Here is a 22,331-nt window from a genome sequence, read left to right as displayed (position 1 = left end):
CACCTTGGTGGTGACACCTATATAAGACAAATTATTTAAATGTATTACTGACACGTTTTCGAATCTTTTCATTCTCTCAAAAGCTACAAGAATCGATAACTAAGAAAATGATCGACTCCGGCAAAGAATCCCTTCACCCAGCAACCCCTCACAATGCACTGGACAGCCCAGCTCCATCCAAGAGGAGAAAGCTACCTGTTACACTTCTTTCTGGATTCTTAGTACTTCTCCCTCCTGCATTCTCAAATACACAGAGACTAATATAATAACCATCTAGGGAAGCGGCAAAACCACCCTTCTCGAACACATCCTCCTCTCGCCCGACCATGGCCTCCGCATCGCAGTCATAGTAAATGACATGAGCAGGTACATCCATCCATACCCAATTCTCGATTCAATTCCCATCTAATATGGAGGTATAGTTTGAACATCGACGCAACCCTAATCAAACACCACCACACCGTCTCCCACACGAAGGAATCCCTCATCCAGCTACAAAACGGTTGCATATGCTGCACACTCCGCGGGGACTTACTCGCCGAGCTAGCGCGACTAGCATCCCAAGATGGAGTCGAGTACGTCGTTATCGAGAGCACAGGGATTAGTGAGCCGATGCAGGTGGCTGAGACGTTCACGGCGGAGTTTGGGGCTGCCATGTTGGAGGCGGATGGGGATGGGAGTGGTGGTGATCAGGTGTTGAGTGTGGAGGAGAGGAAGGTTATTGAGGATATGTATGTTCCCTCTTTTCCCCTTCTATTGCGTGATTGATGTGGGCTGATGGATTGGTATGTACAGTGTCAAACAAGGCGGTCTCCACACCCTCACTACCCTCGACACCACCGTAACTGTCATCGACGCATTCAATCTCCACTCTAACCTGGACACCGCGGAATTTCTGTCCGATAGATATACCTCCGGGGAAGTAATCCCCGAGGATGAGCGAACCATTTCCGACCTGATGGTCGATCAGATTGAGTTCGCGGATGTGATTATCATCAACAAGATTGATCTCGTTGATAAGGTTGCTAAAGAGAAGATCCACACACTGATCAAATTGCTTAATCCCGCGGCCAAGGTCATGGAGGCGAAGTACTCCAAGATTGATGTTAGGGAGATTCTGGGCACGGGGAGGTTTGATTTCGTCAAGGCGGCGAGCGGTGCCGGCTGGTTGAGGAGTCTGCATGAGATGAGTCGGTTGAATACTGGGAATGGGGACAGGGTGGCGCCGAGGCCGGAGACGGTTGAGTAAGTTTATTATCTCTTCTTCGTTTGACTGTTATGTGGCTGTGGTTGTGGTTTGCTCTTTGGCTAATATGTTGGCAGGTATGGGATTAATAACTTTGTGTATACGGCTAGACGGCCGTTTCATCCCAGGAGGCTGTTCAAGTTGCTCCATGATAAGTTCATTATCTTGCAGAATGCGGCTGGGGCGGATGATGATGATGATGAAGAAGATGATGAAGAGGATGATGATGATGACGAAGAAATGAAAGATGACGATGAAGATGACACTGAAGACGAGGAAGAAGAAGAAGACGACGACGAAGAAGACATCACCTCCATCCCCCCCGAAACCATCCTTTCCAACAAACGCTCTGACCCCATCCTCGCCCCCATCCTCCGCTCCAAAGGCTTCTTCTGGCTCGCCACCCGCCCATACCAATTCGGCGAATGGAGCCAAGCCGGCGCCATGCTCACATTGGGCTGTGGTGGCGGGTGGTTCGCCGAACTACCTGACGAAGCATGGCCGGAGGATGCGGACGTGCGCAAGTCCATTGAAGACGACTTCAAGGGTGAATGGGGCGATCGGCGTCAGGAGATTGTCTTCATTGGGGAGGGCATTGATACGGCAGCAATTAAAAAGCTGCTTGATGAGTGTCTGCTAGACAAAAAGGAGATGAAGAAGTGGGAGAAAGTGATGCGGACGAAGGGGGTCAAGAGGGCCGAGAAGCAGGAGGTTATGGCGGGGATTTGGGAGGATGGATGGGAGGATTGGCCTGATTTGGAGGAGGATGATATTAAGGATGAGGAGGAGGAGAAGAAGAATGGGGAGAAGAGTGGGAAGAGGAAGGCAAGTGAATTGATGAACGGCCATGGACATGGACATGCTCATGCTCATGGGCACTCCCATGCACATGGACAGGCACATAAGACTCGACCAGTGGTTAAGGAATGATGTTCATTATAGACTGTTATTTACTACTAAAAGTGACTATTTGCGTAACTCATGAAACTATATACTCTCACACCATATCCACAGTATCTACCACCCCTCCACCCTCCTCATCCTCAAATGCATCCCCTCTACCGGCTTCGTCGTAACCGCCCCAGCAATATGAATAACCTGCGTTGGATCTTTCATCTCCACCTCATACCTCCCCAACACCCCTGCCAACGCACATCTCAACTCCGCCTTGGCGAAGTCCTTCCCAATACACGCCCTCTGCCCATGCAAAAATGTGATCTGAGCGTAATTCGTCCCCGCCCCTCCATGTCCATTCACAATCTGATTTCCCTCCTTATCTGTATCCACCCACCGCTCTGGTCGGAACATATCGGCATCCTCGCCCCAGAATTCCGGACTACGGTTAATAGCGTACGGGCAGAGAAGGAGTCTCGTCCCCTTGGGAATGGCAGTGTTAGCGACAGTGGTGTCGCGGATAGATTCACGGAGAGTCAGCGGGACAGTAGGATACAGTCGGAGGACTTCCTGGACGATGCCGTTTAGCAGGGGGAGGGATTCGAGGTCTGCGTGGGTGATAGGGGAGGATGCTGTGGGGATACGAGAGCGGATCTCGTCTCGCAGGAGGGGCTGGTATGTTGGGTGTAGTGTGAGGAGGTAGCAGGCCCAGGTGAAGGCGCTGGCGGTTGTTTCGTGCTATTCATACTTAGTATATATTCCTCTACAATTTGGGAAAAGTATGGGGGCGATAGGGACATACACCAGCAGCCAGGAAGGTCAACATCTGATCAACCAGCTCATCATCACTAAAGTCACCACCTAGCATCATCGTACCGAGAATATCAGCTTCTAGTTCTGCAGCAGTGGCTTTTGTTTCGAGTATCGCGGCTCTCTTCTCTGCTACAATGTCCTTGCAGAGATCCCGGAGGTAGCCTGTTTCTGTGTCGATGACTTTGTTCAGGCGCCAGGGCAGTTTGCGCGCAAACCATTGCGGAAGGAGCACATTGACTGCTAAGAAAGCGATCTTCTCGCGTGTCGGCTCCAGGATAGCGAGGAAGCTGTCGGCGACTTTGTTCTCGGGGTTGTGGAGCGATCGAAAGTCGCGGCCCATGGCGGCGGGACCGATGATGTCCAGCGTAAGACGACTATTCATCACTTAGTATTGTATTTCGAATGTAAAATGGTGGCTGCTAAAATGGTGGTGTACCTCGCCCAAACACTCATCTCCACACAGCCCTCATTCGCATCCATCTCCTTCTGTAACTCATCCATCAACAAACCCGTCTTTTCCCACATTAGCCCATACAGCGCACGAATATGCCGCACGTTAAACGATGGCGTCAAAGCTCGACGCTGCTTCTTATGTGCGCTGCCCTCGGATAGAATCAGCCCGAAGCCGATGATCCTTGCTAGGAACTCGCGGGTGCGCCAAGGCTTCTCAAAATCGTAGGTGTTAGTGCTCATGATATCCAGCAGGGCCTGGTGGTTCGTGGCGAGCAGGAAGCTGCGGTTGAAGATGTCGCGGAAGTGGATGAGACCATTGTTGGGGATGGTTTTCATCCATCGTAGTGGGAGACGACCGCGGGGGTCGTCAAAGAGGACGCGCGCGTGGTTGAGGTTGCCCTGGTATCTTTAGTGACTATATCGTAATGAGAAAGCAGCTGATGAAGTATACCGGTAGGGTGGGCAAATGACGCAATGGAGTCACCCAGTATGGATAGATAACGACCCCCCAGACTAATCGGAGGATAAGATTGCCTGCCAGTGCCAGCAGCGTCACACTGCGAAAGGCCCAGTCGGGGAGTAAACTGTGTTGGAGGAGGTAGCCCTCTACGAGGGACGCTCCCAGCAGCACGAGAGTCCATGATGTGGTACAATGTTGAACAGACATTGCAGGGAGTAAGTTCAAGTTGAGAGTATAGATGAGCAGGAGAAATAATGAGGTCGTGAAAAGGGTATGATGATCGACGTCGCATTCAGGGTCGGTTGGATGCAACTTGCCTCGGTTGCGTGGACCGACGATCAGCCCTAGCCCCTCATCTCTCAACATTATCAGATAGACTAGTCTGGAGTATACCCCAATGCTTTGATGGGAATAGGAACAAATTCACATGGGATCGGCACCGTTGATCGGCGTCAATGCAAACCAGTGGATCGCATCTCCGCATTTTGTTGTGTCCGAAAGTTAACCGCGGATCAATCGCAATGATTTCCCCTTTGGGGAGTCTCAGTTTCTTTATGTACAGAATGCCACATTCATGCCACAATCTTCAGCCATGTGAGCCTCGGTCTTCCGGTAAATAGATATATGGCAAGGGCCGCCACGCTCTTACCTTATCTTAGCTTGATCAAGGTACCTTCAACAATTCACCACCAATTAGAATAGCTTTCCATCATGTCATTCATCCCTCCTGTCGTCCACGAATGGACTCAAACTGCCCTGGCCAATCTGCCTCCTCCAGTACAGCAGGCATTGCTGCACCCGCTGGTTCCTAAAGCTCTCGCTGCCATCCTAGCTTTCACTGCACTGCGCCAAACCAACCGCGCCTTCAACTCGCTATCCCTTAGCAACTTCAGCACCCGGAAATGGGACAACGCCCGCGAACTCGTCCTCCTCACGGGCGGATGCAGCGGCATCGGTAAACAAATCATGACAGAACTATCCAGCCACGGCGCGAAAGTCATCATTCTCGACATTAATGAACCCTCCTTTAAGCTCCGTACGTCCCCCTCCCTATGTAAAACTTCTCAGCTACTAACACAAAATAGCACCCAACGTCCACTTCTACAAAGCAGACATCACCTCCTCCGCCGCGCTGCACCCAGTCGCCGAACAAATCCGGCGCGAACATGGCCACCCCACAGTCCTGGTGAACAACGCGGGCGTTGCCAACGACGGGACAATCCTCGACGAAACCGAGGCGAAAATCAGATTAACGTTCGAAGTTAACGCGATATCGCACTTTCTCATGGTGAAGGAGTTCCTCCCCGCTATGATTGAGCGCAATCATGGCCATGTAGTGACAGTGGCTAGTTTGGCTAGCTTCATGTCTCTCGGGGAAATTGTGGATTATAGTTGTTCGAAGGCAAGTGCGTTGGCGTTTCATGAGGGGTTGGGGCAGGAGTTGAAGTATTGGTATAAGGCTACGGGGGTGAAGACTAGGTGAGTTTCCTTCAGCTCCCTTTTGATGCAGGGAAGAGTGCTAATAGTGTATAGTGTGGTCCACCCACTTTGGGTCCGCACACCCATGATCCAGCAGCTTACGGATGCCGGGAAGCAATTCAAACAGCCCGTTTTGACGGTGGAGAGGGTGGGGAATACGATTGCGAAGCAGATTCTGTCTGGAAGGAGTGGACAGATTATTCTGCCTGAATCATTGTGGTGGATTAGTTTGGTGCGGGCGTGGCCGACGTGGTTGCAGGAGACGGCGAGGGGGTTGGCATCGAAGGATTTGGTCAATTTGAGGGCGTGGCAGAAGGAGAACGATGTTTGTAAATAGTGCTTACAGTAGTTGATTGTGGAGTTTAGCCTTCTGTATATTGATAATATTATCTGATCGGTATTACTATGAGTGGTTTCTGTTAAAGATACAATCAATAATTTATCCCATATACATACTTAGAATCAAACAAGTTTCGGTGTGGCTACTTGGTTAATGTGTATGTGATATGTCAAAATCCATTGTGAGGCAGACACTGCTATGTGGCCTCTCGTCTTGATCCATCTTAGAATTGACATATTCCATGTCCGTTGCATATGTAGTATTCAAAGATTCGCAATAAAAACAAGCTATATCAATAATCAACTATCCACTACCACCATTCTATACTTCTTTCCAGTCATACATCATCTACGTTGCATCCATCACAAAGTCTCCCCCAACCACCCCCTCACCCTCATCCCCTGCCCCGTCTCCTCCTTCTCCCCAATATACAAATTATAAATGGGTGCCACATGTCCCTCTCCCTCCCCAACACAAAACTCCACCTCCCCTGCAAATCCCTCCCTCAACTTCTCCACGAACCCCTCAATCACAGGCAACAGAATCTCCCTCCCGCCACCACAAACCAACACCTTCTCCACGGGTAAGGTCTCAAACCACTCCGCTGGTGCAGTGGACAAATCCGTATAATGGTCCCGTTCCCCGGACCCAAGGTACGCCTTTGCCCAAGGTCCCGCAACAGCAGGGGTAATTAAATCCCCGCGCGAATCGATCACCTGGTCGGTGTAGTCCGTGACTAGACTGGTCCAGGGTGCGATCATGATTGCTCCGCGGAGGGATTCTTGGCAGGGGATGGGGGTGATCTGAGGGTGGGGATGAGCGAGGTGGGAGAGGACTCCGCCGACGAGGTTCCCCCCTGCGGAATCCCCGCCAAGGAGAATTTGGGAAGGGGAGTGCGTGTTAAGGATGTGGCGGAGAGCGGAGGTTGCTTGGCGCAGTTGCGTTGGGTAAGTGGCCCCCGGGGCGAGAGTGTAGGTGAGCGTAAAGATGGAGAGCGATTTATTGTGGAATTTACGCAGGTGGGTGATGAGGTTCAGGAAGAACTGGAAGTAGCCTTCGTTGGCGGGGAGGGTGAAGCCGCCTCCTATATCTGTTGTTAGTTTGTAGAGATGGGATGGTGGAAGGGGGAAGGGGAAGGGGATGTACCGTGATACCAAATCAAGATATTGTCCGCTTTCGGGTCCCCGATCCAATGTCCCAGAGCCCCGTCGCCCAAGTTTACTGTCTTGGAGGGTAGCTTGTGCTTCCGGACGTAACGTTCGTAGGTTTGATCAGTGGTTGGAAGAGCATATCTGGGTTGTCAGTGGATGAACACAAGAGGTTGGTGGTGTCATGTAACGCACTGCATTTGGGCCACTGTCAAGCGGGCTGTGGCTTTGCGAAATGCTGCATAGCCAATATGCAGCATCAACGTCTTGGGATATGCGGCAGAACGATAAAGGGAGGTCAGAAGGGCCCAGAAAACTGTCAAGGTAATAGATGCGAGAGCTGGCACCAAGTCCAGTTTCTCCGCCAAAGAGAGCGAGATTTTGGGAGCGATCATATCGGGTAGGATACCTGTCTCACAATAGTTCTGTTTACAGTAATGACTACATCCTGGCTGTGCGACAGCGAGTTTAAGTCTTCACGGGCCCCTGTGGCACCCAGCCTGAACTGCAAAAGATCCAAGGGGCCGGTTCGGTCCAGTGGCATGTGAGGGTCGCAAGGGTTTCCGCTTTGGGAGGGATTGCCCGCTGATCGCCAGGCCCATTTTTTGATGCCTCAACGGCCGGCGGTTACGATCTATCAGGATAGCCTCGGACTCATCATGGCGCTGCATCTGCAGCCGAGGCCATGTGAGCTGCATGTCTCGTTATAAGTAGCCTTTACAACCACCCAGTTTATCATCACCATCATTATACTGCTGCTCTTTTGTTCGTCATGGATACCGACTTGGATGTTGTCATTGTCGGTGCCGGCATCTCTGGCATCAATGCGGCATACCGCATTCAATCTCAGTTCCCCAACTATCGTTATACTATCCTAGAAGCCCGCGATGCTCTTGGCGGTACCTGGGATTTCTTTAAATACCCCGGCATTCGCTCCGACTCCGATCTCTTCTCCTTCGGCTTCTCGTGGTTCCCCTGGGATGGCAACAGCCCTATCGCCGAGGCCCCCTCTATTGTCTCATACTTGCATCGCGCCACTCGCAAACATGGCATCGACAAGAAAATCCGCTACCAGCACCGTCTCCTCGGCGCCGACTGGTCCTCGTCTGACCAGCTCTGGTCCCTGACCGTCGACCACGATGGGCAATCTCGCGCCCTGACTGCACGGTTCGTCATTTTTGGCACCGGCTACTACGACTACAGACAACCTCTTGAAGCCGATATCCCGAACCTCTCCCGGTTCACTGGGGAAGTCATCCATCCTCAATTTTGGCCCAATTCCCTCGACTACAGCAACAAGAACATCGTAGTAGTCGGCTCCGGCGCCACAGCTATCACCTTGATCCCCAAGCTGGCCGAGAAGACCGCGCGGGTAACCATGCTGCAGCGCAGTCCAACCTACATCCTCTCCCTTCCCAACAGCAACCGCTCGTGGTACAGCTACATCTTGCCCGCCGCCCTCTCGCGGCGCATTCAGCGCATCACCTGGTTCATCAGCGGCCACCTCTTCTTCCTGTTCTGCCGGACCTTCCCTACCATTGCGCGCTTTCTCCTCCGCCTCTCCGTCTCCGGCCAACTCCCAGCCCACGTACCCCACTCCCCGCACTTCAAACCCCGCTACAACCCCTGGGATCAGCGTCTCTGCATCTGCCCGGACGGCGACTTCTTCCGCGCCCTGCACACCGGCCACGCCGACGTGAAAACAGATACCATCTCCACCGTCACTGAATCCGGTGTCGAGCTCTCCTCCGGCGGTTCCCTCTCCGCAGACATCATCGTCACAGCCACAGGGCTAAGACTGCTCATGGCCGGCGGCGCTTCCGTCACCGTCGACGGTGAACCCATCCACATCCCGAGCAAGTTCCTCTGGCACGGCATGATGATGCAGGATCTGCCCAATGCAGCGTTCGTGATCGGGTACACGAATGCGTCGTGGACGTTGGGCGCCGACGCTACGGCGTTGTTTGTCTGTCGGTTGTTGAAGCAGTTGGAGACGGCTGGTGCGAAGGTAGCCATTCCACGGTTGCAGCCGGGTGAGGCGGGAAGCCTAAAGGAGCGGCCGCTTTTGAATTTGAACTCAACGTATATCACCCGCGCGTCGGGGGCGTTGCCGAAGGCGGCGGATCGGGGACCGTGGGTGTCGCGGGGGAATTATCTGAGGGATGTGTGGTTTGCGGAACATGGGAATTTGGATGGGTTGGTGTTTGAGGGGGGGAAGAAGCTCTTGTAATATTGGGGTAGTGGCTTAGATTATGGATGATTTCATGCTACTTTCTTTTTTGGCGGGTTGGTTGATAATTGATTGGTTAACTTGTTGTTCGATATTGATGCTCATGTATCATGACTGGCGTATATAAGTATATCCTGTTCGTTCTCGTTGGGTTGCAGGATTCTATGCAGATAAATCTCCTGTTAGTAGTGTCATACATGCTGCATCCTGTATAAAAGACATTCCCCTGTCATGCTTACATCCTGTAGTATAGGAAGACATCAACATATACAACGTAGTAAGCGCACCTTCATGCCATGTCCGTACCCATACATTTGATACCTTATTGTAGAAGTTATAGTTCGACTAATACTCCGTACAATGGATAGTTCGTGATATGGGTGGATATTGGATATGACATGACATCATACCCAAAAACAGCAATCTACATCCCGAACTCGGCTGCCGACACTCCATGGAGAGTAAGAAGTCAAATTCCTTCCGGGCGATCCGCATCTCCACTTTAGCTATTGTCATGTTCTACTTATTAGCTTGAAAGTGCAAATCCCTGCTTGCTGTGAAAATGTGGACTCGTGTTGGGGGTATACTATCGCATATGTGACTCCCGAGACGTGTTCCGAGAGATGGATTTCGATGAAGTACGGTGCCACAGATGGTAGAAATTGATGCGTTAAGAAGCAGATAGAGGTTGCCGACCCATCAACCGATTGAAGTTGTACAAGTGGTAGAAGTGCACTGGTACACATGATGTCACTGCTCTGGTTCAGTATAAGTATGCTCACTCAACTTACCTCTATCTTTCTACGATAATTTCTAAACCATACCTACCCTACACGACACTATACACAGTACGAGAACCAGAATGAACACCTACAAAGACACCTTCCACCTCCCCCACATCAAGGGTCAACCCCTGCACGTTCTAATCGTCGGCGCCGGCATCGCAGGCCTCTCGGCCGCCCTGGCGATACACAAGACCGGCCACAAAGTCACCATTCTCGAGCGGGTGCGGGAAATCGCCGAGGTCGGGGCAGGCATCCAGATGGCGCCGAATGCAGCGCGGATTCTCGGTCGCTTGGGTTTGCTGGAAAAGGTCATGGAGAAGGCGAATGCGCTAGAGATGAATTCTCTCCGCAGGTATAAGAACGATGAGGAATTGGGGAAGGCGGAGTTGATGCCTTCCGTATGTTATGCCTTACCTTGCGTCATTGCGGGGGTTCTGTGGAAGCTAATGTGGTGTAGGTCGGAGAAAAGTATCACGCTCCCCTTGCAGTCATCCATCGTGGCGACTTACAAAGTATCCTGCTTGAGGCGGTACGGTCGGAAAATATCCCCATTCGAACTGATTCGCGAGTCGTCTGTGCGGCGCCCGATTTCTCTGCGCGCGTGCAACTTCATACCGGGGAATGGGTATCCGGGGATGTTGTCATCGGGGCGGATGGGATCAAGTCCGATCTGCGACACCAGATGGCGGCGCATCATGGAGTGAAGGATATTTGTCAGCCGACCGGGGATGCGGCGTACCGGATCCAGATCCCTGAGGACAAGATGAAAGGGGATCCGCGGGCGCGGGAACTATTGAAGAAGAATGTTGGGATGCGGTGGATGGGACCGGAAGGCCATATTATGGCGTACCCGATGAAGAACAATACCGTGTATAATATGGTGTTGCTGCATCCGCAGAAAGAAGGCGCGGAGACGGAGGAAAGCTGGACGAATAAGGGAGATAAGCGGGAGATGGAGGAATTTTATTCCGATTGGAATGGACTCGTTCGCGATTTATTGAGTTATGTTCCTGACGGGGAGGTGATGGAGTGGACGCTGAATTCGCATTTCCCGCTGCCGACGTGGATTGAGAATCGCGTGGTTTTGATGGGCGATGCGTGCCATCCTATGCTGCCGTATGTGGCGCAGGGAGCGGCGCAGGCGATCGAGGATGCTGGGGTGCTCGGGTGTGTGTTGGCTTTGACGGACGATATCGATAGCGCATTGGCGGTTTATGAGCGGGTAAGAAAGGAACGCGCCGAACGGATCCAGAAGAGCGCAGCGGTTACGCGGAAAGCGCTGCATTTGCCCGATGGCGAGGAACAGCGCAAGCGCGATGAGGCTATTCGCGGCCCTGGGAAGAATCCGGATCTTTGGGCGGATAAATCCTGGCAGGATTTCATGTGGGGTGAGTTTGTGCCATTCTGATTTATGCGGCGGTCTTGAAGGTGCGATACTGACGGTGGTTATGTTACTGTAGGTACGGATGTCATGAAGGAGACGGTCGATAACTTCGACGATTTAGTTGCTCGCAGTCACGGATACCACCCACATGCGTTGAATGCGGTGGCTTATTAGGGTGCTTGATTTTGTGATATATCCGACCGAGCAACCTGTCATTCATTGTTGTTGATAATGTGAGATCCGGCGACTCCGTGGAATTGTACATCCAACAACACAATTATACACCTAGTAAAGAATCAAACGAGCTTGTCGGCATCTAGACCGGGCGATCAGCCAGCCAACCAGCCCGGGGTTTAGCATCCATCCTAAGCACCTTGGTGCCCCGAAGGTCCAACCATTCATCCAGCTGATTGCGCCTCCCGCGGTGATGCCGGCCAGAGTGACACGTCAAGGCAGCCACCAAGCATAACACTGCTACACGGCGAGAAATTGAGATTCGCAGGTTGAATGGATTCGAATTCCGAAAAAAGCCCGTCTGGTGGAGGAAGAAGGTGACTAAGTAAGGGGTAAATTCAGCTTAATCTACTTCAAATCTATTGGGGCGATCAGTCAGATATTATATTAATCTACTAGCTACGGTAGTCTGACCCATTAATGGGGCAGCGCTAGAATTTGTGTCATGCTGGACCAGAGGCTACTTTCTGACTTGTGCGTCTGACTGTGGAGGCAGTGTCTTGGGGTTGCATCGATAGTGGTAGTTCAGCAGTAGCGTTGAAACGGCGATGGTTTAGCGTCGTCGCGAAGTTTTGCTTCTTTGGATGGGGAAGGATGATGTGACAGGATCCGAGCTGTAAGTAGCTCATAGTTACAGAAGTATAGGGTCGTGGTGTATCTGATACGTGAGTGGTACGTCTATTCGTTGGGTACTTCTGATATATACTATCGCCTCTTGTGTTATCACCGGTGTTGCCTGCAATGCATGTACTCCGTACTATAGGTTGTGTTTCTTTTGATGATCGATCACGGATACTCATAACTATGGGTTTGTGAAAGCAGCGTAGTACTTTTGATAGGATATATTGCTTTTTCTAAGCAAAGTTGCTGCTTCTCCAGATCAAGTTGGAGGATTAACCGAGCATTACGACGATGCATACACTGTATTTTGAGGTGGAGATATATATTTAGACCGGGTATACGGGGACTCCGAATATTTAATGGCACCGATTATTCTTTCCGAGTACGGGTACTAGTAATAGATAAACAATATAGTTTTACAATAAGCGTGGGTTGAGCCTTTGCCTCACTATCAGATTCTGGTAACACCTAGGATAATCTTGTGAAAGTGAAGTAGAGTGTGGTCGTCTAGAGGGCGGGGTGTATTGGAATGCTGAATCCGTACTTGCCGTGACTCCTGCCGGGCACTCCATTGCTAGCAAATACCACACGAGACCTCCATTTCCATCTGCACCCTGTCTGCACCGGCAGCAGCAGCAGTCACTCGACATGATCTTTGTGTTACCTGACCCTACAAACTGACAGTTGACACATTCTATGCAGAACACCCACCCATCAAAACCAATTCAATATGGTTGCGTGCAATGGATGGTTTAATGCAATCATCAACAACAGCCAATTCTTGCATACTATGTCTGTCTGTCTGTAAACCGCAGCAGTACTCGAGAGTACCTCCCACAGTAGCCACGAGCATGGCATCCTCCTGCTCAGCCGGAGTTTTGCGAGTGGGGTAGCTGAGCTGAGTAAATGATTGAAATTTGCTCGAGCACTGGGGCATCTGCAAGTAAGTGGACCCCTTGCTGTTGGAGGTATCCCGTCCGCAGGTAGGGAATGGTAGACGACGCAGACGCGAGGTGAGTTCGGCTTTGCTGTAGCTAGCAGGAGAGATTTCAGTTCTTCCGGCATGATCGACATCAAGGACATGGTGAGTGCCAGAGTCCTGGGAACAAAGTGTGGCAATAAGTAAAGATTCTGTATAGTTACTCCATCCTGCGCTCATGAAAATCATCTCCACTTTGAAAGTTTGGATGAACATGCGGACAGGACAGGCTGGGCCTGTCAGGGTCAGTGTTGGTTCCCGCACTGCTGGAACTACTCGGACGCTAGACTGCAACAGGCACGACGAGGATCGATCGCGTCCGCCAGGGATGGATCCGCGGTTTCGTTCCTTGGTCCTTCCTCGGTCGCTTCGCCATGACGATTCGGACATCTCCATCTCCCTCTTGACAGACAAGGCACGAACTATGGAGTAAACTTTAGGTCATGAATCCACCACTTGGCAATTTGTGCCTGCCACCCTTTGATGGTTCGCATTATTCCCCTTCAGTCAATTCCGTCCGGGTTTTCTCCCCGAGACACCGGCAATGGCGCCGTGTCCCTTACCGATATTGGATTGAACATGTCGCTGAACCGTCACGTGGGAGCCAAAATTATCCACCCGCGCGCGCGGGTTGCAGCCATCGTGAATCTCCGATCTCTCTCACCTTTCCAGCTGGATGACGAGATTCTTCCGTCCAGCCATACCGACCCACCCACCATGTCTTCTGGCTGAATCAGATCTGCTTATTGCCCCGAGATCCCACGGGCTCCATGGGACTAATGTATCCCTCTAAATCCGGCTAATCATGACTCCTGCCTGCAAGAATCTCGGGGTTCCATCCTGGTGCGTCGGGGACTACGCGGCCTGCACATTGGCCAAATCAGGAACGTCAATCCCAACTTGGTCTGGATCAGACGCTTCCCTCTCCTGAGCTAGAACAGCTCTGTTTGGTCACTAATCAAAATTGGATACAGGTTCAGCACTGGCTGCGGAGGTTCCGGATCGTGCACCCACTGCGCTAAGCGGGCCGGGGCGGTTCCTCAGCCGGGAGTCTGTGTGTGCTTGCCAACCATGGATCTCCCAATCGTCCAGCGTACGACAATGGCGCTGGGACTGGTTTCTGATGAGAGACCAGATCGTGTGCCGACATAGTTACTCCGGTAGACAAGAAACCCTCAGCAAATGTATTCACCGACCATCAATTTGACGGTTAAACCAAATATCTGTCCGAAGTAGGCAACCGTCTATCCCGTCTTCAGCCCGGTGGAACCCTCTCTGCCTGCTGAGTAGCCGAACTAATTCCAACATACAGAACACTGGCATGGTATCGGTTTTACATACCATGATGATCACATCGAGTCCTGCCAGCCGAGAAGGATTCATCCAATCCGCGTCCGTCCCCTCGATCGGCAGTTCGTCAGGACGATGCGGGTTTGCCCACTATCCGACTATCGTTCGTTGCCATTGGCCCCGATCGAAGACTTGGGCCCATCCAGTCCCCCTCCGCCCCAGTCGGGAGATCACGTCCTCTTTCTACCCCTCAGGCAGCCACAGCTGAATTCTCACCCTAGCAAGGATCATAGCTGTTCAATAGACTATGCAGCAACTAGGGATAACTAGCCCAAGGAGGAGCTCAGCTCTGGTCTAACGGAGACTCCGAGTTGCTGCTCAAAGGAGCTGGAAACGGCCGCCACGAGCAATTCACGAGACCCAATGTGAGCTCTATTCGCCTGCCCCTGCCGCTGCTCGTGGGTGTGGGCACCATACGGGATATGGCCCGTGTTGAATGACAGAAAGTCCCGAGACACCGGTGCTAATGTGGAGAGGGACATTGCACTCGTCCAGACTGGCCTGTGTCGCTCCACTGCTCATCCCGTCCGCACGGTCAGGGAATGGGTCAGTACTCAATTCACAGTAGGCTGGGACGCACTGCGCAGAAAGTCCACCTCCCTTTCTGATACGCTCATCGTGTCATCACGACGCTGTTCCCCTCCATCTCCCTTTGCAGGTGCTCAGCGGCGAATCCCCTGCACCCGTGATGTCAATGCCATGGAGACCAAACTTTGATCGTCGGAGGGGATGCAAAGAGTCAAAGACATGGGTTTTGCAACCCCATTGACAGCTATCTCTCTATTGGTCCTCTCCGAAAGAAACTTTGATTTGGAATTCCCAGCCGTTCTGACGGTGCTGAGAGGCCAAAGATACAGGGGGACCCATCGGGATCGGACTCCTCTCAGCCACGCTATGCTGCAAGAGGTATCATCGTGGATGGGGGGGGGTTAAGCTTGCCACTATTGCTCGCTCATGAATCGTGCTCACACACCAGCCCACCTCATTGCATCAGCCCCCGGTAACCCAATCCAACCCCCCTTGTCCAGGGTCTCCTTTGCTTTTCCTACTTATTTAAAGTGATCTTTCCTCCCACAGAGAGAGTCCTTCCTCTCCCTCAGATCGATACGAGGATAAACCTCTTAATCAAAGCCTTTATTCTTCCATGTGTTAGGTTGCCGTTTTGCGTCGCTATTTTTCTTGTATAGTGAGTTGTTGCCGCTGCTTCTCCGGAGAGACCTCTGCTGAGCCTGACCTTCCTCCACGGCCTACAGTCAACCCCTCCAGATACCCCAAGCAGTCGCCACAACTCACTCGCACTCCTTCTCCCGTGAAGAACACAACACTTTCGAGGCCCACAGAAATCCCAGATCTTGCTGATACCCAACAATCACAATGGCTCCATCTATCTTGTCCCCCGTCCCTAGCAGCTTTGCTTCCCCTCTCTCCCCCAAGATGCCCAGACGTATCTCGGGGTTCGCGGAGAGTGACACAATGTCCAACAATGGTATGTCTCGCTCAATCACTTCCAGAAGGGTGTCCTCCCGCAGGCTCGACCCTCAGGAGACGGAATTCTCCAGGAAGTTGTCTATCCTACAGCGCCAGACCGGCGATGAGCTGGGCTTGACCATCTCGGGTGACTCCTATGAAATGGTCCTGTCCTGGATTCAGGACGAGCGTATGACCCTTGTGCCCCCCGACGGCAGCGACTATGACAAAGTCCTCGGCTGGGCGCAGCTCTTCGTTACAAGACTCCGGTCCTTCGAAGAGGCTATTGAGGGCTTCACCAATGTCAGCGGCCTTGCCTTCCAGATGGCCTACGGATACTGCCTTCTCCTTCTCAAGGTATGATCGCCCGGATTAGGTACGAGAACCACGCTAATGGTCATTCATCTTAGCTCGGTGACGAGAATGCCTCCGCTTTGATGACATCCTTTGGCTTTTTCTATAGCAACTCCACAGCCCTCGGAAACCTTCTCGAACGGACCGCGCTTTTTAGTGTGAGTAGTGATATCCGTAGGCAGCTGGTGCAGGCCTTGGAGGACTTGGTGCACCTGGTCGCCAGTGTGGCCATGCACTTCCACAAGGCCGTTCTCCGCCTGGGTGATGAGTCGGAATACATCAACATCTACGAGGCTTTCCCGGAGCAAATTCACAGATTCCGCCGTGCCTGCGAAGAGATTAGCGAGTCCATGTGGCAGCACCAGCTTTTGAAGGAACGTGGTGACGAGACCAAAGGCAAGCTTCCTTACCTTTCTTTGAAACCGAGCCATAAACTGACATCTTCCGAACCTCCAGTCGCCGATGTTAGGGCTGTCAGATCCTGGCTCACCCCCGAGGATCGTGTCCTCTCCAATGTTGCTGAGACCGTCTCACACCTTGCCCATGACCGTGAGGAGAACACCTGTCGCTGGGTCAAGCAAGCCCTGTTTGACTTCGTAACGAGCGAAAACAAGGTCATGTCCATCGTGGGCAAGCCAGGCTCCGGTAAAACTGTTTTGGCATCTGTGATTGTTGACAACTTGCAACACGCGATCCGCGGAGTCCCCTACAAGACTCTGTTTGTTCCCATCAGTAACTCCAATTAGATCTTGGCCTCTCTAATCCATCTTTTACTGATTAAAATCTAGATGCTCGTCTTCCTGCCGGGACTAGACCCCGGGCCATCGTCAAGGCCATTCTGTCGCAGCTTTTTGAGAAGCGCATTGGAAACGTCGAGCTGCTCCAAATCCTGACTGATGCCTTCCAACGCAGCAAGAAGGCCACGAACGATAATGATTTCGATAATATCCTCTGGAATGCCTTGGAGAGCGCGTTGGTTGCCGCCCTTCACGGAGCCAAGGAACTGGTTATCGTTGTTGATGGTATTGACGAGGCTTCTTGTGGTGAATCCGTGCTGCTACAGAAGCTGAGCGCTGCCACAACGAAGGGCACAAACGTGAAGCTGATCACCCTGGGTGCTGAGACGCCAGCTAAGGCGCCAGGTCATATCACTGTGCCGGTCACAGATGAGCGAATTTTCGAAGACATTGCTACCGTTGTGCGGAGCCAGTTCCTGGAGGCCAAGGAAAGCGTCGTCTTCCCTGAGCTTGATGATATTGAGCAGGAGTCGATTGTGGATCGTATCACCGAAGCGTCCAAGGGCTCATTCCTGTGGGCCAAGCTTGCCTCGAAGCGCGTTCGCAGCGCGGATAATGCCGATACCCTGAACAAAGCGGTGGATGATGTTGTCAACGCTAAGATGACCATCACCAATCTCGTCCTCGAAACAGTGCAGCAAAAGGGCGTAACCGATGAGGCTCGCCTAATGTTGTTGTGGCTCGCGACTGCTGATCGCCCTCTTCTGATCAAGGAATTGCAGACTTTGGCCTCTATCCAGGTTGACAAGTTGGCGATCGCCGAGGGCTACCAGGTTGAACCACGCAAGGTCCTCAAGCCTGTCAACTCTTTGGTGTTTGTTCAGGACGGGCAGGTCTATCTTCGTCACGGCCTTATCCGGGAAGCGGTCTTGGATGTCTTTTCCAAAGGCAAATTGATCCCCAACGTCAAGGACCGTCACGCCGACTTTGTGACTAGGCTGTTGATCTATATCAAGTCGTATGTGACCGAGCCTCAGGGTAAGGAGCCGTATCTCTCCCCTCTCATCGGCCATGAAACCGATTCGCTGGTCAGCAGATACCCCCTGCTTGAGTTTGCGGTTCAGTATTGGGTGTCTCATCTGAGACAAACAACCGTCTTTATCAACCAGGGTGAGACGGCTGCTGCCAAGGAGTTTGCCAAGGTGTTGCCGGTTTCGATCACCGTTCTCCTGCTTCAGAGGGCTCTCTGGGCGAACAGGCCCACGCCTGAATTGTTGACCTACCAGACCACTGTGACTACTATTTGTCGCCAAATTCTGAACCCCAAGGACCGGGTTACTCTTCAGTCTATCATCAACCTTGCGCTGTTCTTCCGTGACGTTGAATATATTCCGGAGGCGACACCCCTGTTGTTCGAGGCTACACGCCTGAGCCGCGAACTGTTGGTCAACAGCCCGTCCTTCACGGCACAATTGGCCAACATTTTCCTGGAGCTGACCGTCAGTCGCGTGACGGAGAGCAAGACGGAGGTTATGACTATGCGCGAAGAGACTCTTAATCTCCTAGTCACTTGCTACACGAAGCTCTACGGCGAGTCCCACAAGATGGTCATCTCCACCCGGGAGCAGTTGGTCAAACACTATCAAACGATTAAGGAGTTCCAAAAGGCCGAGGAAATCAGCAAGCACATTAAAATCCTCACCGTCGGAGAGCAGGGCATCGAGTCACGTGAATTCCATGGTGACTGGGGAGTGCGCGTGAGAGGACATCGCAAGGTTGTCCAGACCAAAATCAACGACTTCTTGGAGATTGAAGAACATGACTCCTTGATTGAACGTTTTGAATCATTCAACTTTGAAGCCTTGATCAAGGAAGCCGAACAGTATACTGCGCAGGGCAAGATCGACCTCGCCGAGCGCATCTACGTCGAAATCTGGCAGCGCGTGAACAAGGAATGCCGCACCAACATGTCTTCCCTGTGGGAAGAGAGGAAGCTGGCGTCTGTTCTTGCTTACTCTCAGTTCCTGAAGTCCCAGAAGAAGGAATACCAAGCTGCTTCCATTCTGTCCAGTGCCTGGCAGGAGCACGAGCAGACTAGCCTTACCATCTCTGATACCTCGGTCTCTTACTTCCAGGAGATCGCAAAGATGATGAAGGTGGTCGGCATTTCTACTCTGGCTCTGACCGTGTTTAAGCATTGCTCTGAGTACTACAAGAGCACGAACCGCACCCAGACTTCAAGCTACAAAGAGGTACAGCAGAGCATCGAGTCCACATCGAAGGAGGTCATGCAGTCCTTCAGCTCCGAAACGGTCATGTCTGAGACCACGGTTGAGGAAATGGTTTACGAGGCATCGAGCTCCATCACCACCATGTCCCAGATGTCTTTCACTGCGACGACCGAGCTCTATGCTCAATATGTTGAACAGCACCGCTGGCAGGCCGCAACTCGGCTGATCAAGAAGGTTCTCCACGGTGTTTGGCCTGCACTCTTCGCCCCGAACTTGCAAGATGTTACCCTCCCTTCCAAGTATGTAGAGAGCTGTATCGACCTTGCCGAGCGTCTCAGCAAGTGCTACTATTCTCGTCGTCGCTTGAGCAAGGAGGAAGATATCCGCGTCCGTATCTACCGCGCGCTACGGGGCGGTCGAAAGGTCGACGATAAGCTCAGGCAACGCAACACGGACGAGCTGCTTCGCTTGCTGAAGCGCAACTCGCAGACTGACAAGATCATTAGCCTCCACCAGGAGTTGTTGAATGACTACGTCGGCCACTACGGCCCTGGCGATGCAATTGTGATCAAGACCCTGTGGACTTTGGCCGAGCTGACGCACCCTCGCCCCATCTTTGTTGATTACTACCTGCAGATCGTTCGCACTCTGAACAAGGACTCTCCTACTTGCCATCCCGAAGCATTCCAGCCGCTGGTCGTTGTCGCGACCGAGCTGTGGAATCAAGGCCGGTACTCTGATGCTGTGCAGCACTTCAAGATCCTTTTCACTTCCTTCATCAGCAATCCCAAGCTCAGCCCCAAGTTCCAGGACCAGACCTTCGTGCAGACGATCTTTAACCGGTACACTCACTGCTTGCGCAGCGTTCGCACTGAGTTTACTGCTCTGCACCAGGTCACTGTTGAATACCAGACCAAAGTGAAGGCGGTGTTTGGTGTTACCGCTACCATCAGCCTGCAGGCATCTCTGACCCTCGCAAAGCTGTGCCAGGAGTCCAAGTCGTATGAGGTCCAGGCCATCAACATCTACGAAGAGCTGCTCGCGACAAAGTCTCAAGAGATCGATCTTGGAGAGATCTCCAATACCCTGGACGCTATCTACGAAGAGCAGGCAGCACTCGTGACGGAGAATGCGGAGTCTGTGACTTCGCAGCAGGCCGACCGCGCTCTGAAGGTATTGAAGAAGCGCACCACGACGGTGCGGAAAACCCACGGTTGGGCCCATGAGGAATCCCTCACCCGGATGAAGCAGATGATCGCTTTCCACGCCGAACGCAAGGAAACTGAGACTGTATTGAGCGAGCTCAAGGAAGCGACCGTGGAAATTCTGAAGTCCGAGACGTCTTCCACTCGGTTGATTGCGGCCGCCTCCACTATCGCGTCAAGCTACATTGCATCCAACCAGATCCAAAAGGCGACCGAGCTTACTCAAGAGATCTATCGCCAGATTGTTATGAAGGATACCTCCAACGTCAAGTCCGTGCAGTTCGACCTTGCTTCTAAGGAGCGTCAGAGCCTCAGTTTCCTGGCACAGCTCGAGTACAGTCTGCGCCGTAGCACGTCAGTTACGATCACCGAGATCCTGGCCGCTTTGACGACCGAATATGTCTACTTCGAAGAATTCAGAAGCTTGACCAAGTCCAAGACGAGCTCCATTCACACGGTCTCTGTGTCCACCGCGCGCCTGTACCACTTCTTGCTGTCCAACAACCGACAGACCGCTGCCGCTCGCGTGTTTGACGAATTTGTGGACTACTTCGTCGCTACCGAGGGCAAGCGGGTGAAGCTGACCGAGCCTGCGCAGGTACGCATTTTTGCTGAGACAATCCTGCGTCACTTCAGCACCCACCGCTCGGACGACTTCGTCCGCTCCATCGGTATCACTAGCAATGACTACGTGGACCAGCTGCTGAAGAGCCAGCGATGGGGTAGCGCTTGCGACCTTGCCCTTGCCTCTTTCCACTACATCAAGTCTCACCAAGAGGTCTACCGCTCTGTTGGCATCGTCAAGTTCATCTTCGCTCTTGGTATGACTATTGCAGGCCGCGACCTCGTCGCTCGTCCTGACGAAGCCTCTCGCAAGAAGATGCTGGGTGTCTCTTCTGTTATCATTAAGGAAGCGCTCACCGTCATCAAGGGTCTGAAGCTCGACATGGGCGGCGTGAACTTTGAGCAGCTCAGTAAGCTGATTGGATTGCTGGGAGAGCTGAAGGACTATGGTAACCTCGCCTGGCTCCTCACCATCCTGTGGGACAGCCGCGAGGCGCACCGCAACTGGCCTTCCTACACTCTTTCTCTCGGCCACCGTCTCATTATCGCTCGCTTCCAGATCGGCAAGTACAAGGACGCTATTCGTCTGGCCGAAGACATCACTTACAACTGCCGTCGCGTGCACGGACCTCGTCACCCCAGCACGCTTGAGATGTCGACTCTGCTGACGCAGCTGTACACCAAGGTGGCTACCAGCCACCAGAACCACAAGGAGCTGGCCAACCGGTACTACAAGAAGTGCGCTCAGGTGCATGAGGGTATTCTTCGTGCCTTCAGCGACCCCTACTATGCTGACTACGAGGACAACCTCGAGGCCAGTTTGAGCATCGATGGCTCGATGTACGGCGATGTGCAGGACAGCACCGCTGATACTGTTCCCGAGGCCCAGCGCGTTCGCCAGCACCTGCAGCTCTTCAAGCTGGCCGTTGAGCGTCTGGGTGACTGGCCCGGCGACTACCAGGACTACGTGCGTATGAACCGTGATGTGTTCGGAGCATACCTCGAGGATCTGAATGGAATCGAGGGTGTGGAGAAGTGGAACCCGAAGGCGTTTGGCTCTGGCAAGGCCTCGAGCAACGAGGATGTGTTGAACCTGGACCTGCAGTCTTGGGATATTCTTGATACCCAGGCTAGCCCTATTGCAGTTGAGCCCGAGGAGGAATTGTAATGATCATGTTTGCATGGGATTTAATGATTGGTTCTTGTTGTGATATTCTTGTCTTGGATTTACTTGGCTTTGGTTGATTCCCTCTATCAGTTTGCTTTCCACTTGCCTAACACCTAATTGACTGCTTGTGCGACGCTTAATATGGCTCTTGCGTAGTGTGTAACGTCTATAAATGCATCTCGTAGGCAT

The 22,331-nt window shown here is 52.4% G+C and overlaps 7 protein-coding genes across 7 annotated transcripts; 5 read left to right on the top strand and 2 right to left on the bottom strand.

The window, feature by feature from the left end:
* Positions 1-107: 107 nt before the first annotated feature.
* An03g06730 (uncharacterized protein) lies at positions 108-2,176 on the top strand (the record flags this gene model as incomplete). The annotated part of the gene is made up of 6 exons (XM_059747207.1): positions 108-197; positions 278-366; positions 423-641; positions 796-1,245; positions 1,324-1,401; positions 1,606-2,176. 6 exons carry the CDS (start codon positions 108-110, stop codon positions 2,174-2,176), a joined length of 1,497 nt encoding a protein of 498 aa, XP_059600388.1.
* A 67-nt stretch (positions 2,177-2,243) lies between these two features.
* On the bottom strand, positions 2,244-4,047 carry An03g06720 (uncharacterized protein; the record flags this gene model as incomplete). The annotated part of the gene is made up of 5 exons (XM_059747206.1): positions 2,244-2,344; positions 2,401-2,878; positions 2,943-3,327; positions 3,390-3,812; positions 3,965-4,047. 5 exons carry the CDS (start codon positions 4,045-4,047, stop codon positions 2,244-2,246), a joined length of 1,470 nt encoding a protein of 489 aa, XP_059600387.1.
* A 530-nt stretch (positions 4,048-4,577) lies between these two features.
* Positions 4,578-6,785, top strand: An03g06710 (uncharacterized protein; the record flags this gene model as incomplete). The annotated part of the gene is made up of 5 exons (XM_001390509.3): positions 4,578-4,902; positions 4,952-5,345; positions 5,400-5,670; positions 6,023-6,338; positions 6,436-6,785. The coding sequence occupies 5 exons, from the start codon at positions 4,578-4,580 to the stop codon at positions 6,783-6,785; spliced, it is 1,656 nt and encodes a 551-aa protein (XP_001390546.3).
* An 820-nt stretch (positions 6,786-7,605) lies between these two features.
* On the top strand, positions 7,606-9,093 carry An03g06700 (uncharacterized protein; the record flags this gene model as incomplete). The annotated part of the gene is made up of 2 exons (XM_059747205.1): positions 7,606-9,029; positions 9,075-9,093. 2 exons carry the CDS (start codon positions 7,606-7,608, stop codon positions 9,091-9,093), a joined length of 1,443 nt encoding a protein of 480 aa, XP_059600386.1.
* Positions 9,094-9,925: 832 nt separating this feature from the next.
* On the top strand, positions 9,926-11,406 carry An03g06690 (uncharacterized protein; the record flags this gene model as incomplete). The annotated part of the gene is made up of 3 exons (XM_001390507.1): positions 9,926-10,246; positions 10,306-11,236; positions 11,309-11,406. 3 exons carry the CDS (start codon positions 9,926-9,928, stop codon positions 11,404-11,406), a joined length of 1,350 nt encoding a protein of 449 aa, XP_001390544.1.
* Positions 11,407-12,252: 846 nt separating this feature from the next.
* Positions 12,253-13,785, bottom strand: An03g06680 (hypothetical protein; the record flags this gene model as incomplete). Its single annotated transcript, XM_059747204.1, has 5 exons — positions 12,253-12,268; positions 12,387-12,478; positions 12,537-12,757; positions 12,799-13,488; positions 13,731-13,785. The coding sequence occupies 5 exons, from the start codon at positions 13,783-13,785 to the stop codon at positions 12,253-12,255; spliced, it is 1,074 nt and encodes a 357-aa protein (XP_059600385.1).
* A 2,005-nt stretch (positions 13,786-15,790) lies between these two features.
* An03g06670 (uncharacterized protein) lies at positions 15,791-22,142 on the top strand (the record flags this gene model as incomplete). Its single annotated transcript, XM_059747203.1, has 3 exons — positions 15,791-16,240; positions 16,294-16,969; positions 17,026-22,142. 3 exons carry the CDS (start codon positions 15,791-15,793, stop codon positions 22,140-22,142), a joined length of 6,243 nt encoding a protein of 2,080 aa, XP_059600384.1.
* Between the last annotated feature and the right edge of the window lie 189 nt (positions 22,143-22,331).

Source organism: Aspergillus niger (genome assembly GCF_000002855.4).
Source record: "Aspergillus niger supercontig An03".
Classification (NCBI taxonomy): Eukaryota; Fungi; Ascomycota; class Eurotiomycetes; order Eurotiales; family Aspergillaceae; genus Aspergillus; species Aspergillus niger.
The sequence above is the reverse complement of the archived record's forward strand: the minus strand, read 5'-3'. Positions and strand labels throughout refer to the sequence as shown.